Source organism: Cryptotermes secundus, unplaced genomic scaffold (genome assembly GCF_002891405.2).
Source record: "Cryptotermes secundus unplaced genomic scaffold, Csec_1.0 scaffold1044, whole genome shotgun sequence".
Classification (NCBI taxonomy): Eukaryota; Metazoa; Arthropoda; class Insecta; order Blattodea; family Kalotermitidae; genus Cryptotermes; species Cryptotermes secundus.
Window position 1 is genome coordinate 654873 of NW_019738363.1, and position 16335 is coordinate 671207.

Sequence of the window (16335 nt, forward strand, 5' to 3'; positions counted from 1 at the left end):
GTGGCCAGTCCGAACCAACAGGACACTTATGCCCTCGCAGGGGCCAATTACTCCAGGAAAGTCGGAAGGAAGTATAATAAGAGTAATGTTAATTGACTCTCATGTACACTGAAGATGGATGCAGTAGATGTGTGTTCCTCCAAAACTCTGATACCTACCTACCACACTACGCGCTGTTATAGCCCAGAAGGTCACAATATGAATTGTTATCAAGGTGAAAAACTCTGATAGCAATAGTTTTTTATTTATCGCATACCATTCAGGTTTTTTTTTTCGTAGCGAATTCCTAAGCCAGTGCTAACGTGAGAAATCTTATCCAGTTCGGTACTGACCAAGGAGAGTGAGTGACCTGATTGTGGACACGAAGGGATAAACGAAATGACGAGGGGACACGGGGCCTGATTGGTGGCGGTCGACAGCTTCGCAGAACAAAAGGAATGCCAAGGAAAAAATGTGGGCGTCGTACTTATAATGCAGAAGTGCATATATTGCAGTTAGAATGTTCATACTGTAAGAAGTGTGACTGTACTTTCATTAATGGCATTGGCAGTAGACGGAGAAGTAAAAAAAGTAAGTAAAAGTAAATTCCCTGTAACCGGCCGTGGAGGCTCATAGAGTTGTGAGTTGTTGAGGTTCCCACATTTTCTAGACAATCGCACAGATAGGGGTAAGGTTGTCAGTCTTACGGGCCGCCCGCCCTTTACCCCAAAGAATATTTCTGGTACTTGTTTCTGTTAGAGTCTGAGTCGTCCTCAGGGCCATAGTGCGGCTGGAAGGATTAGGAAAATTGAAAAAATCCACCTCATCGGGATTCGATCCCGCGACCTTCCGGCTTGTAGCATAGTGCCTCAACCAGCTATGCTACCGCGTGAGACCACGTTGCTTTAACTCCACAGAAGGACCAGTGGGCCCCAGAGCTGTTCAGGACGCGGCGGTGAAGAAGGAAATTTGTAAACGTGGCTATAAGAAGTCGATCCCCAGCCATCCACTTTGCAGCCAGTCACTATACTCACTATTCTGTCATGTTTTATATGATTTCTGTAAATGATATGTCACTGCCTTTCAAGTACAGCCACCCCCAGTGATTCTACAACAATTAATCCTTACTTTAACTTATTTTTGCACAAGAATATAATATTTTAAGAATTCACAATCACAACCCTAGATAAAAATTATAAATTTCAATGTAGGACTAGAAAGAATATGGAACAAAGTGGGAAATTTAATAGTACGAAACCTTGGATAATAATTCATAAGGCTTACAACTAAATTATCAGGGTGGTTATCAAGATCTTTACTTAAAAATGTAATGAAAATAATCCCTATACGCAGACTGTTTTGACATAGGATAACTGAATGTTGAGACATACCAATCATTTGATGATTGTCTTCTGGCAAAGCCAGAGAAGGTTTGTCTGGTTGGAATATGAAATAAGCCCTAATCAGAATAACGGATATTTGTTATTGCTTAATATCTCTTAGCTTTTGATGCTTTTCTTATTATATGAATATTCAAGTGTGTCTTCGTTTCATTCTAAATAATTGAGACTGGACTACAGATTTGAAGGGCATTATGAGTTTCGGCAGTATAATCCTTGTGCGTCTTGTTCCAAGTCTTGCGGTGTGGAAGTGTCAGTCTGAGAGTCTGTGGATAAGTGAACAGCTGGAACATCAAGACGGCAAGAAGAAATGCTCTTTTCCATTCATTCATGCCAAATATGAGATTTAAACATCGAATATTATTCAGTGTGTTGAATATATTTTTATTAGGTAAGACTGTTCGCCATACAACGATGGTTTGTTGAGCTGGAAGAAATTATTTAGCATTCTACACCAATGTCGGCTCCGTAGCTTTCGAGAAGTTTGCTGTTGTTCCAGTTTCTGTTTGTCTTTGTGTTGAATACATATCACGAATGAGAAGAAAATTTGGATAAAATTATATGATTAGCCAACAAAACAAGGTGACATTGTTGACAACAATTCATTAATCTAACACAAATGTCGAAATTGCTTATCTATACAATGCGTATACAAAGTAACGACGAGATTGGTAACAGAAATGAATGAAAGTGAAGTAAAAAAGTGTAAAACCCATAATTTTTACTGTAAGTTCGGAGATTTCAATGCAAGAACATAACACATAGTCGTCTTAAACTGGAACCATGCGTACGTGATGCTCGTTTATTGAACTCGATCTACATATCACTTTATAGCCTAACGGTTTCAATTATGACGAACGTGATGACATATCCGATGACTGTGATACTTTAAGATGACGTCATATACACGTTTCCATTTATAATGTTATAGTGTTATTTTAGTAGTCGGAGTAGCTCAGTAGGTATAGCGAAGGGGCTATGGGTTGGTGGGCAAGGGTTCGATTCCCGGGAGTGCAAGATTTTTCTCATCTCCACAGTGTCCAAACCTACTCTGGAACCCACCCAGCCTCCTATCCAATGGGTACCGGGGACTCTGTCCTTGAGGGTAAAGTGGCATGGGGGTGAAGCTGACCACTCACATCTATCTAATACCAAGGTCAAGAAAGGTGGCGGTATACCTCCACTCCCCCACATGTCTTCATGACATAGTGCTTAACTAATTAAGTACAAGAACAGCTGTACCTTAATGATGTTATTTTGGAATTACGAACAAGTCAAATAAGTGCATTGTTCCAAGAATTTAATAACACATGCAGGCTGTGAGGTTCGTGCGTTAATAAAGTAAGAAAACAAGTTATGGATTATAAGTTCCTTGATAGCCTTACAGCTTTGCAGGGGGAGTGAACAGATGAACTGTAAACCAAATTCTTTCAGTTTCATTGCTAGAAAGAGTAGTTATCCATAATCAGCAATATTAATTATCAGAATCACCCAGAAATAACAAAATAATAATTATCTGAATTTCTTTAAGTTTCATTACTTCAGAATCCCCATAAAATGAAAGAGACCAAATCTTGGCCATATTTAGAGACATGTCTGCAGTGACATGAAGATTATATATTTATATAGCACAGTGGATTTTTTTGATTTGCAAGCATTAGAATGTACTTATCAGGATACAGTGGCAAACTAACAGTCAAACTTATTTGTGCCTGGTCTATTTATGTTTCTTTTGTCTTAACAGTAAACAATGTAATCTCAGAGGATACGGAGGTATACAAGGGGAAGTACCTTGGCAAGATTAATTCTTATCATCACCAGGTGACAGGTGACATTTATGCTGTAGATGAGTACACATTTCTGCTCACAAACTTCAACTATGATGGTAATGGAGCTGACACATTCTTCTGGGCAGGTGCTTCGAACCGTCCAGGACCACAAGGCTTTATAGTTCCAGATGAATATGGAAAGTAAGTGTAATATTATTGGTACTTAAAGACTTAGAGGCTAAGATTTATCTACTGTCAGTATTAATTATTAATGTAAATATAAAATATAATTTTGCCTGTGGTTCTGTATGGGTGTGAAACTTGGTCTCTGACATTAAGGATCATAGACTGAGGGTGTTTGCGAAAAGGGGATGTTGAGGAGAATATTTCGACTGAAAAGAGATGAAGTGATGGGAGGTTGGAGAAAACTGCATAATCAGGAGCTTCATAACTTGTACTTCTCCAAATATAATTACAATGAACAAGTCAAGGAGGATGAAGTGGGCAGAGCATGTACCAGAAATGGGGGAGAAGAGGAATGCATATAGGATGTTGTGGGAAAGCCAGGAGGAAAGAGACCACTGGGAAGACCAAGGTGTAGGTGGGTGGAAAATATTAAAATGGACCTGAGAGGGAAGATGGGATGGTATGGATTGGATTGATCTGTCTCAGGATAGAGACCAGTGGAAGGCTTCTGTGAACACAGTGATGAAACTTTGGGTTCCATAAAATGCTGGGAAATTCTTGAGTAGCTGCAGAATTGGCGGCTTCTCAAGAAGTGCTCAGCTCCATTAGTGAGTAATTAGCTAAATATAAAACTCTCCCTATGCATAATGAAACACCATGCCATGAAGAAATATGGAGAAGTGGAAGTACAACTCCATGCATGCATATCCTTGGAATTAGATTGAATTTTGAGTGGTCAGGTTCATACCTTGGACATTTTACTCCTGGGAAAGAGCTCCCAACCCACTGGATAGAAGGTTGGTTGGGCACCAGAGCCAATCTGCTATCAGTGAACCTATCATGCTGGGAATCAAACCCTAGTCATCCACTCACTATGCTATTCCAGAAAACATATAAGAATATAGGTTCATGTGAATATATATTGTGTTTATAAATATTTGCCTTGGGAACTGAATAGTGCAATACTGAAATGATAAAACATTTTGCAGAATGAAGGCCCATTTACGCTATACACAAATGTATTTTTTGTGATTTTATGTACCCCCATGATCATGATGTTCACATACTGCAGAATCAGACTTTTGCCACAAAGTCAGTAACATGACAAGTACACTGCTTAGTTGTAAACTACTTCATCATACACTGAGTTAAATATTCAACATATCAGAAATGTTTCAAATAAATTTTCAGTGAAGGCAACCTGTTGTGTATATATATTTCTTTATTGAAAGCCGTCAGAACACAACAATTAATAATATATGTATGTAGTTTCAAGTTGTACTTTACTACATGTTTCGGCTTTCAAGAAGCCATCATCAGGTAAATACACTTAAAAACTAATCTAATACTACATCGTGTAATTAGCATTCAATTCAATAGGTAAAAAGTTTTTAAATGTCTTTACCTGACGATGGCTTCTTGAAAGTCGAAATATGTAGTAAAGTACTATACTTGAACCTACATACATATATCAGAAATATTTCAAATAAAATTTGTAAATCTTAATAACTCCTGCTACTTATATTATTATCAGGTGTTTTTGCATTGTGCCATTTCTTTGGAAAATTCACAATGACATTACAATTTGAGCTTCATGTGAAGTAGAGGTCTTATTATGTCAATATGAATCAAAATTAGATTCTCCAGACAATGTAGACAACTAATTCGAAACTTCATCAAACTTCATTCAAATATGAAATTAATAGACAGATGATCCCTCACCAAAAAGCACTTTATTCAAGAAACACAACAGAAACAGTGGAGGTCATAGTTTATAAAACACGTATTTCCTGTAGAAAATGGCTTCTGTCCTACAGGACAAACGTATTGGACCGTTATTTTAATAAAGACTTCACTCTGACCTTACCTGACAACAAGAAAATCACTGAAATCAAGTGGTTTGCTGTGTACGACCTCTCAAGTCAGAACACTTTCGGAGATGTCTACATACCAGAAGAATTTGAGCCACCCACAACCCAGAAGATCTCAAGGCTCACAAGTCACTCCCATGATGTGGAGTCAGAAACCATCGAGATTATCGATGCAAAGACAATAAAGATATCACAGTTTACGTATAATGGTGGAGGAAAAGGTAAGAATCTTTCATGTGTTTTTAAGTTCTGTCCACTAACCAACACTAAGGTACAAGGCCTTCCTTCAGTAATTGATATTCAGATATTAAAAAATAACTCCATTTTTATTGAATCCAAAGGTTCACCATTATTGCTGTAAAAGTGCGTAATTGGCCCTATCCCAACTGAGTTCAATCGAATTCACAAATTCACAGCCTAGGACCTAGTATCTATTTGACTGCTAAAATTGCCATGCCTGCTTGGGGGTAAACCTGTTGTGCACAAAACTCCACAATCCTGCAGATTTCTATCAATTGGCCAGAGATTTTGGTAGCATGGAAGCTTGTTCTTTCCTCCATATATCAGTATATAATATTATATCTTACTGTCCCAAATGACTTTCTATATGGTTTTCCAAATCAAATTTGTACCATTTTTGTTTCTGCTATGCATGCTACAATGATGTGCTTATTACATTGATCTTTATGTAATCATCTTAACGAGGCACCATTATCTCAGTTGAACAGGTAGTGTTCCTGCTTCATATTCAAGAGATTTTTGGTTTGAATTTTAGCCCTGAGATGAGCTGTCTTAATTGAAGCTAAATATATTCTGCAGTTCCAACAGTAACACTAAAGCCATAACATGATCCTGAGCCAGTTTCATCCATTCCCATCCTTACAACCTACACCACTAAAATCAGTATTAACATTTTTTGGCATGCAGTCCCTTATTTAGCAGCTCACATATAAATGCATATTACTTTTTTCCTTTAGAATAAGAGAGTACACTTCATAATCAAACAAACCAACTGGAAGAGTGCTTTTTTGTATACCTTGCAGATACATACTTCTGGGTTGGACTTGGACCACAGCCTTCTTCTAAAGGCACCAAAGTTCCAGATGAATATGGATAGTAAGTTTTCTGCTTTACTGTTGCTTTTTTGTTGTTATATATTTGATGTGATCCTTGTTCTAGATATTCTTTTTCATACCTTGATATCAGAAAATGTGCACAGTAGCTTCAAATAGCTATGGGATGAAAGCAGTCTAGTGAAAGAAACAAATACGTGCAGTTTCCTGCAAGCTGCTATCTATGAATACTGCATGATGTTATGCAGTGCAAGGAACATTAATTTCATTTAATGTATGATGCTGAAATTTAGTGTTGTAGCATATGCTAAAAAAATATGCAACTTTTGATTAGGTAATATCTGAAGAATGTGAAAAACAAACACAGTAGTTGAACTTCTTGGTTTGTGTTGTAAAGAGTATTTGACAGCAAAACATGATCTTAAAAAGTAAAATTATTTACTGAAATTCATGGTAAGAAGGGAATTTTATAACACAATATGCAGTTTTAAAAATTCTTGTAAGGCAATTGTGGTTGTTATATGAACACCAATGTTGTATCACATGATCAAATATTATTCTATGCCAACAGTCTTGACCCTCTGCGAACATACAGCAAAGAAGACATTATACTTCAGCTTCCAGGGGAATGGACCATTTTTGAAATTGACTGGTTCAGTATATTTGATGTTGAGAGCAAGCAGAACTATGGATCTGTGATCATCCCAGATGGTCTGAATGTGCCTCCCTCTCTTGTTAAAGTTGTGGTTCGTATAGTAACAATACAATGGACTTGCAATATAATTTTAGTCTAGAACCAGAAAGAAGTTATCCATTGCACACCACAAGGTGATTAGATAGTCTTGACACACTTACCCTGAAACTGTAACAGTTGAAGATTGGCTTCATGTTACTCACTTAGTACAGCATTTCTAACAATAAAGAAGGCATTAGGTGTTATATACCGATCATCATTATCAATAGAAAAACAGCCTTTTTGGGCCATAGCCTTCCTTAGAAGATTCTGCCAGATTTATCTATTCATGGCTATGTTTTTCTAGTTTCTTTCCCCCAGAGCTTTAACATAACCATCCACTCCATCTTCCCATCTCAGTTTAGGCCTTCCCCTTTTTTTATTGTCTTCTGGTTTGGCATTAAGAACACTTTTTGCAGAAGATTGCTAGCCCATTCAACCTACCCATTTCTATAAAGGTTATAATATCCACACCCTCATACAAAGCTTACAATTCATAATTGCATCTGATTCTTCATTCCTTGTCATCTTCGATTGGGCCATATGTGAACTCAAAGATATAAAGAGCTTTTATTTACCAGACATAGATAATATCCATGATTCCAATGTGTATGTCAGGACTGGCCTAATTACTGTCTTGTATAATATGATTTTATTATCCAACGAAAGTACTACATGTGACATTATTTGGTTCTTTAATCCAGAAAAACATGTATTAGCTATCAAAATTAATTCCTTAATATCCTGACTAATATCAATATTATAATTGACAGAGGACCCAAGATATTTAAATGTACTACTTCAAAAGTATAATTACAAATAGTTATATTTTAACTTTGTTTTGCATTCTGACTTCTAATCATATAATTTGTATCTCTTTGGTTTACTCTTAATCCCATTCTTGTTGCTGCACCTTCTGGTCTGAGAAAGTCTTCTTTAAGTGAGGGTTGGGATCCTGCTATGATGTTGTATCATCTGCACATGCAAGTAACTGGACAGACTTATAAAATATTGTGCCATTAGTTTGTATACCAGCAACTGTAAATAGTGCTATAATTAAAATATTTATCCCTGTATGGTTATGACATTCCATTAGAGCTCCCTTTTTTATGTATTAGGCAGATAATGCTTTTCCTCCAGTCTTTAGGGATTCCTTCCATTAGCCATACTTGGAGAATGATATCATTGACCATTTCTTTAATAATTTTAATAGTTCTGCTAGCAGATTTATTACTCTTCATTTTTCTATTGTATTTTCAACCTCTTCCATTATTGGTGATATATGGAAGAAATAACAAACTTCCACAGGATTCATATCTCTGATCACTTAAAGGTCATATGAGCAAGAATTGTAGGTTTCTCTGTGAAATTCCATTTACACACAAGCAGCATTGGCATTCCTAGCAGAGAGGTATGTGGCAAAGCTTGGTGTAAAAGTTTAAACAGGAAGAAAGAAACAGATTATTTAAAGGATATAAAAGTTGCTTCATCTTAATGACAGTATGATGAGGAGACAGATGTGCTGCACAGAGGGAAGTATCGCTAGGTTTTGTGCTGTCAGAAAACTAGTACACACGAATTAAGATTAAAGCTTCTTATGATTGTGTGACACATTGATTTAGAGAATCTTTTTATACTTTGTCCATCATCCAATTTTTTTAAATTATTACATTTTGGAAACTGGTTCTATTTCCTTCGTCAGGTGAACAAAAGACATACTCATTTGACTTCCTAGCAGAACTAGTCCTAAACCATTGGCCTACCTAAGAAAAAGTCCAAAAGAAAAGTCTTAATCACTAGTAAGCAAGTTGCAAGACATGTCCTGCATATTACATTACTTTTAGGAATACACATTGCAGTTGTGTACTGTTGCAAAGCGGAAGTTGGTGCAGATTAACAAGCATAAAACTTTCTTCGTGTGAATGCTTTATATTTCTGTTTCAGCCGCACACAAATGCTCTGCCAAACTGTTTCCAATTACACAAAGACATTCAAGTGAGCTGGGAGATATTTGGTCCTCAGATTACCATTCAACTTGCTGGGCAAGTTGGTGAGTACCATGCAGTTAGTCTAAACATGTTACAAGGTTAAGAAAGAACTTACGGAACTAGGAAAGTGGATGGAATTATCTGACGTTTGTGTCCAGCATTGGATTTGATATTACCAGTATTTAACTTGATGGTTCAAGTACCAGAGAATTATTATAGTTTATCATACAAAAGGCGTACATGGTAGCATAGTTTGTTGAGGCACTATGTTACAAGCTGGAAGGTAATGGGTTCAAGTCCCAATGAGGCCACTGGATTCTTAAATTGACCTAATCCTTCCAGCCGCACTATGGCCCTATGGTCAACTCAGCCCCTAACAGAAATGAGTACGGGGAATTTTACTGAGGGGTAAAGGGCAGCCAGCATGTAAGGCTGACAATCTCACTGCCATCTGTGAGCCAACCGTCTAGGAAATGTGGGAGCCTCAGCCTCTCATAAATGGGCCTCCATGGCCTGTTAAAGAGATAGCTTTGCCTTACATTTTTATCATACTGAAATATGTACCTCTTAAACTTCCTCCAGTGTTCCACAGTATATAATGTGTAACTTAACAAGTTATTGTCTTATTAAAATAACAGGTTGATGGATAATGCCGAAGAACTCAATAACTGTAAGTTATTGTCTGTCTAAAACATCTTCAAATTTTCAACATTTGTGCAGACAACTGTATGAAAAAATATCCTGTGTGTTCAATGAGATCTCTGGTATAATGATATTGGTTCCCACTGTATGTTCAGAATAGATTCTAGTAACTTTCTAATAAGGATGTAAAGATCTATGCCATTTATCTTTATGTAAAGGGTCCATTTCTGTTACCAGATGACAGAAAATTTGAAACAGCAGTTCATTGGTTGTTACATAATGACAGATGGACGTGAAGACATGATAAAACTAAAGGGAGCATTCATAGAACTTTCCACTGTGAACATGTACCCCCCATATAAGGAGAAGTTTAATTGAAATGAACTTTTTATCACAAATGTTATGCAGATCTATTCTACCAACAGAAACTTCTCAATCAGAAAAATGTTTTATAAAGAAACAAATTTCTTGTAACGAAAGTAGGAAATCAGACAGCTCAATAACTGGCTACTGGCTTCAAAACTTGGATTAAATTCACAGCAGAGGCTGGACTTATTCTCCTTACCACATCCACATTGGCTCTGGGACCAACCCAGCCTTCCATCCACTCAGTATTAGCAGGTATTTCCTTGGTGGCAGACAGCCAAACATGAAGCCAACTACTCACATCTGTTAGTGTCAAAGTCTAGAATATGTGGAGCTATATGGTCATACATCCTACACTCCTTTATGGTGTTGTGATTAGGCCTCAGACAAGTTCTGACTTTACTATTTACAAAATAAATTATAGGCAGAGAAGAGTACAGGAATGAACCACTAAATGTGATTTTATCAATGGAAGCTACATAGTATCCAAACATGTGATGGTGCATGTGGAAAGTGAATCTGAATACAACTGAATACATCACTGTTCTTCTTGAACTTTCATTGTAGCTGAAGATGAGTACATGGCTTTTGGGCTGAGTGCTGCTGAAAACAAGAGTGAAATGATTGGTTCTGATGTTGCGATCGCATATATAGATGGCTACTTGGGTTATGCTACTGATTACAACATCACAGCTAAAGCTCCAGTAAGTTGCTACATCAAAGACATAACACTGAAGAACAGTGATATGTTAGGTTTTTGGACTTTATCCATCGTCAGAATCCTATAGTAACTACTGAAGAACAGTGTATTTATTATATTAGTATATAAATTTTATCAGCAACATTATGAAATTTATTTATGTATGATTTATTTAATTACAATGTTGGTAGCTCAGGCTACATAGCACCAACATTTTGGTGGAACCTGCTGTCTTAACGTCGGATAGGCCACGTTCCTCTAACACTTTTGCATCTATCTGTCAGGCTACACCATTCATATCTCAGAAGACTGTGATCTTAACACAGAAATTAGCCTGGAAATTAGTGAAGAAATAATAATGCCTATGCACATATTACGTAACCAAAATGTGAAACACAGACAGCATTTCTCTCTAACCATTTATTTTAAAATGAGTCTCAGCTTAAATTCCAAGAGAAATTAATAATTCATTAAACACGTGTCACCAAATGTGGAATTTCTAATATAAATTGACTCATAGCACTGTCCAGTGTGATTGATTTATAAAAGTTGTATTTCAATGTTTCATTTTCCTTACCATTTTTCGGTTGCGTTAACCATCTTCATAAGGACATGATCAACATTTAGGAAACCACTATTACAATGTCATTAATATATGTATGCAGCTGTTGCTTATTTTAATGTACTATCTCCACATTAATGTGGAAGTACTTTTGAAAACCACATGAAGGTCTGTCACAATAGCTAGCCTTCAGGCTGAGAAATGAAGGTGGGACCTCTTCAATATGAAGCAGGAATGCCAACCATTCAACGATGATATATAGTGATAATGAACCTTTAGGTTCCACAGTACCAGGTGTAAGTCAGTTGGATATCATGGCTTCATGATATAGAAGTGCAAAATATAACAGTAAATTAATGATTGCTCAGTTAACAACACATTTGCAATTTAAACAAAGTTAGTAAAACATGTTGCATGTAAAGTTTAGTTCTGACAGCTATGTAAATTAACGTGTAAAATTTCTGTCTGTCTTCTGTAGTGTGGGAAAGTCCTGGGGCAGTACAAAGGTGTCTGTAAGGATGAGCTCCTTGGAGGTATTGACAACAACCAGTTACACACTGCTGTACGGGAGAGTGGTATTAACATCATTACTTATCGGCGCACACTTATATCATGTGAGGGTTACAGTGTTCAGATTCAATTCAACTGGAGTTAAAATATTAACATACGTTCTGACAATTAGCTTTTCAACAAAAGACTTTAATCTGCAATAAATGAATATGAGGGTTAAAAATAGCAAAGAATGCATTTGGAATATGTGTCTCATAATGGAGTAACCTCCCACTCTTACTAACTCATGATCAGTCTATACGAAAAGATACCACAGGCAGACAAACCTAAACATATTGAAATTCTGTAGCGAATTAAGTGAAAATACATATGCCTGTCATACTGTAAACTTGCATTACTCCATTGATGTCAGTGGTCATGCTGCCAGCAATAAAAATTTACATTTATAAGATTTTCTTTGGTGTTCTGCATGTCCTATCCTGAAGACTGAGGCAGGTTTATCTGAAATGCTGGCAATTTTCTATCTGATCACACTTTATCACAACCCAGAAGACCTTAATGTAAACTTACTGTGGGCCTATTGGTTTTTAATCAAATACCTATGTCCTTACAGCTGATCCTGGAGACAAGGAATATCCCATAGAAGGATCATCCTATGTGGTGTGGGCTATTGGGCGGTTGAACCATAACAAGGAACCCATGTTTCATGATGTTTACCCCAAGGGTAATGTGCAAATTGAACTGAACAGAAAGGAGAAAGAAAGCAATTGTTTTGCTTTCACTCGAACTCATGAGAGTTTCAGGTATTTTTTTGTATGTATAGTCTCCTATTAGAACCAAAACCACAGGGAAAGTGTGTTTTCATAGTTAAGTAGTAATCTTCAGCGACACTACTCATATATTAAACTGTTTCTTTTTATGTAAGTTGGAACGTTTTGTTGGCATGTACATATGTTTATGATCTGTTATACCAGATTTCATATGAACAGGTACAATTATCCATCAGTTATTGCTATGGAACAGAATAACAGACATAAATTTTGTAGTGTCATTTTTCAAGATGGAACTTTTTATAAACAAGAAACATGTTGAAAAGTGGCATGTTCATGAGCTCTCTGATTTGCCCTGAACTGAGGTGTGCTGATGATACTGCAGTTTCTTTAAAGAAATATAGCTTCTTTGTCTTCTGCTATTTGTTTGTTTTGTTCCAGGGAACCTTGGGATAAGAGCCAAATTTTTGATCGAACAATCCGCACTTTTACAGCAATTCTAGGACCATCTGCAGGGAAGAGAGGCTACCAAGGAATTACTGGTATGTATGTATGTATGTATGTATGTTCTTCTGATCGAGTGACTGTATAAGTTAATTTATAACAATTCATACAATTATGAATTCTTGTTTTGTTTAATGATGCTTTCAATAGCTCAGACTGTACACTATCAAACGATAGAATAGTTGTGAAGAATGAATTGGAAAGGATGTGGAAGAAAAAGTTTGTGACCTAGTTTGTACTATCTCGGCATTTGGCTGGAGGGACTGAGGAAAAGCATAAAGACCCCAGTCAGGATAGCCAATCTCTGGACCAGGATCTGAATCTATAACACCCTAAATATGAAACAAGAAGAAAAAGCAAGACAATTTGAAAGAGAGTGGCATTTGCCTGCAAGGACTCAGGGCATAGGCTTAAACCTTGATCAGATTAGTATGTGATGCAGCTGGGATTCGAACCAGACATTTAAAAATAAAGGTCAGCATTGTTACCATACAGATAATTATTTTTCATACTCTGAGTTTCGTGAATAAGGTGTTACTGTAGAAGACTGTTGTTTAAATTAATCCCAAGTACCAGGTCATACGGAATTTCCTTTTCTTTCTTGTTTAGTACTAATTCTTAAATGAGAAAGTCACAATGCAGATGAAATATCTGGTATACCTCTGTCCCTCTGTCCCTCTTTCTATAGCAAATTCAGCCACTTCTCTTACTATCAACAAAGGTTCAAAATTACTAACATCAGCACATGCCACCGGACAAAATCCCACTGCGTCAATTGCTTCTGATTTCATCCATATATCTGCTTGTTTCACATAAAACATCAGTGTTTCTAAAGAATTTTTTTTGTATCTCCATGTATTTGTACAATCAGTCCATTACGGGCTATAAGTACATCTTTTGTGATACTTAATCTAAAGCTTAAATACTAAGAGAGAACAGGTTGGGGAGAGTAATGCTCCAGTGAGCATTCTCTACGGATCTATTTCGAGTGTGACTTTGTTATTTTGTGTACTGCATTTATATGAAGCGCGTTGTTAGGTCATTTGGTTTATGCCTTTTCAGTCTTCTGGGCTCGTCTGCATCATTTAATAGTGTGGTTGCCAGTTCATTCCAAAGAAATAAAGATATCCTTTTGAGCACACTGCATAAAGGACATTTAAATGTTGCTAAATAATAACTAACAAGTATAATTCACAGGCATGACTTCCACTGGACTGGCATGGTATGTAAATGGTTACTTAATCCCCGAGTTGTGGCTGCGTAGAGGGTTAACTTATGCTTTCAAAGTGTATGGTGGTAATAATCCACATAGTGCTGAGACTTATCACCCCTTCATCATAACTGACGAACCTCATGGAGGATTTGACAGGCTCAGTGAAGAGGCTCAGAAAAAAGTGAGGGTCCTGGCAGGTGTAGAATTCACGAGAAGGGGACAACCACGCCCCACTGCAGGTAAGCAACTGCAAAACAGTAAATGTATCGCATATTTTTGTTGCCAGATTTATGGAGAAAATATATCAAAAACAAAATGCTTGGGTCTTACTTATTCCTTGGCTCTACAAGCATCTAAGAACCCTAGCCCATTCTTCCATATTACTTGCCTTTTGCCTCCATTTCTTCATTTTCAGCTCCTGTAAATCATTCTCTATACATCTTCCAGCCAGCTCATTCCAAATAACAACTCAAGGTTCCTTAACAAATATTGTCATCTCATGCAAAATTCCCAATCTGGAAAACCAGGGGATACCTTTGTCCTATCCCTACCTTTCAACTTGTTAACCATGGCTGACCCTACCACGAGCTTATGCCTCTATTATGGTAACTCCTCGGGTGACCAGGATATGTACATGTCCCTACCACATTAAGCTAATGGCCAGAGGACCATTCAGGCTGAAAATGTGGGCTGAGTAAGTACTGTCAGTTAGAGACCAGTTCAAGAACTTCTGACTGGGAAAGCAAGTGGTTATCCAGAGCTCTCATTATAATCACTATATGTCTTGTGGGAACTAAATAGTATCTGATAAGGAAACGCAGCTATGACATCATGAATCATCATTTACCATGGTAGAACACACTCACTTCAGCAGAAAATTGCCATCATCAGCAATGATTGCACTAAACAGTGAAACCTTCATGTAACATTCCTCGATTTAAGGCTTTCTCTTATATAATATTTGGTTTCAATGATACAAAGTCAGTAACCTCATTATTAAATAATCTCCATTTAAAATTTTCCTTATTTTAGTGAATAAATCCACTGGATCCAAAAGAAACCTTAAATAGATTTGAAGTCCATAAAGTGCTGATTAATAACGACTGATGCTGTAGGATTTTACTGAATGATTGACTGTATTTCAGCGGGACCTTTGTGCATTGCACGGCACAATGGAAGGGATAGAAGACTGGATGATGACTTTCCAACATTTAAGAAGTTCAATCGCTCTCTGGTGTTCTCGTGTGATGAAGGTAAATCATACTGCTTCTAGTATTTGTATTGATTGAATAAGGTAGCACATGTAATGAGAATATATTATTGGAACGTGGTACAGCTAAGAACTGAAGAGAAGAAAAGAATATCTATGCAAGAAATAATTTGAAAACTAACTTCATGGTACAGTGTCTTTCTTCAAAGGCTGGTAACTTACAACCCCAGTCAAGAAATTCCTTACTTTTACAAAACCTGAATGTTCATTACTGCATTTACAGAAACTCGCTATTTTACCCAATTCTGAGCCACGTGAGCCCAGTCTATACATAACAGTTGTGCCAAACCATATACATACATGGTATATTATTTTGATTTTACTTAAAGTTACTTATAAAAAAATTTTGAAAAACACTGATGACAATAATTCTGCTACAGGTGAACCAGCCATCTTGGAAGTGACACCCAACACAACGTGGCCAGATGTTGTGTACTATAACAGTTTCACACATGCCAACATGGGCTGGAAGATTCACATTGTGGACAGCTATACAAGTGCCAGCAGATCTCTCCCATCCATCCAAATGTCTGTACAAACTGTGATAGTCATGTGTGCTTTTGCAATATTTGCAGCACTGTAGCACATGTTTTTGAAATGATAAATACACTGTCCTAACATTCTGGTTTTTATGTATCCTTTACACAAAATACACACATTCCATGAGTGAGGAACTAGCATGGGCCCATGCTAGTTCCTCGCTCAGTGATTTTTCTTCAACCCTGAAGATGGGAGCGATACATTCCTCCAAAACGTCGGTTAATATAATATCAACACGGTGCCACATCCCAGAAGACGG

The 16335-nt window shown here is 37.0% G+C and overlaps 1 protein-coding gene across 1 annotated transcript; it reads left to right on the forward strand.

Moving 5' to 3' along the window:
- Positions 1–1629: 1629 nt before the first annotated feature.
- Positions 1630–16156, forward strand: LOC111870981 (protein Skeletor, isoforms B/C). The gene is made up of 13 exons (XM_023863680.2): positions 1630–1770; positions 3124–3349; positions 5152–5426; positions 6249–6321; positions 6850–7024; positions 8956–9061; positions 10575–10711; positions 11748–11883; positions 12393–12582; positions 12991–13091; positions 14251–14505; positions 15412–15519; positions 15917–16156. Exons 1-13 carry the CDS (start codon positions 1710–1712, stop codon positions 16117–16119), a joined length of 2046 nt encoding a protein of 681 aa, XP_023719448.1. The 5' UTR covers positions 1630–1709; the 3' UTR covers positions 16120–16156.
- The last annotated feature ends 179 nt before the right edge of the window (positions 16157–16335 follow it).

Coding starts and splice junctions, on each gene's coding strand:
- LOC111870981 (XM_023863680.2), top strand. CDS start 1,710: ATGCCAAATATGAGATTTAAACATCGAATATTATTCAGTGTGTTGAAT. Junction 7,025..8,955: donor CCTCTCTTGTTAAAGTTGTG/GTTCGTATAGTA, acceptor TTTCTGTTTCAG/CCGCACACAAATGCTCTGCC. Junction 15,520..15,916: donor GGTGTTCTCGTGTGATGAAG/GTAAATCATACT, acceptor ATTCTGCTACAG/GTGAACCAGCCATCTTGGAA.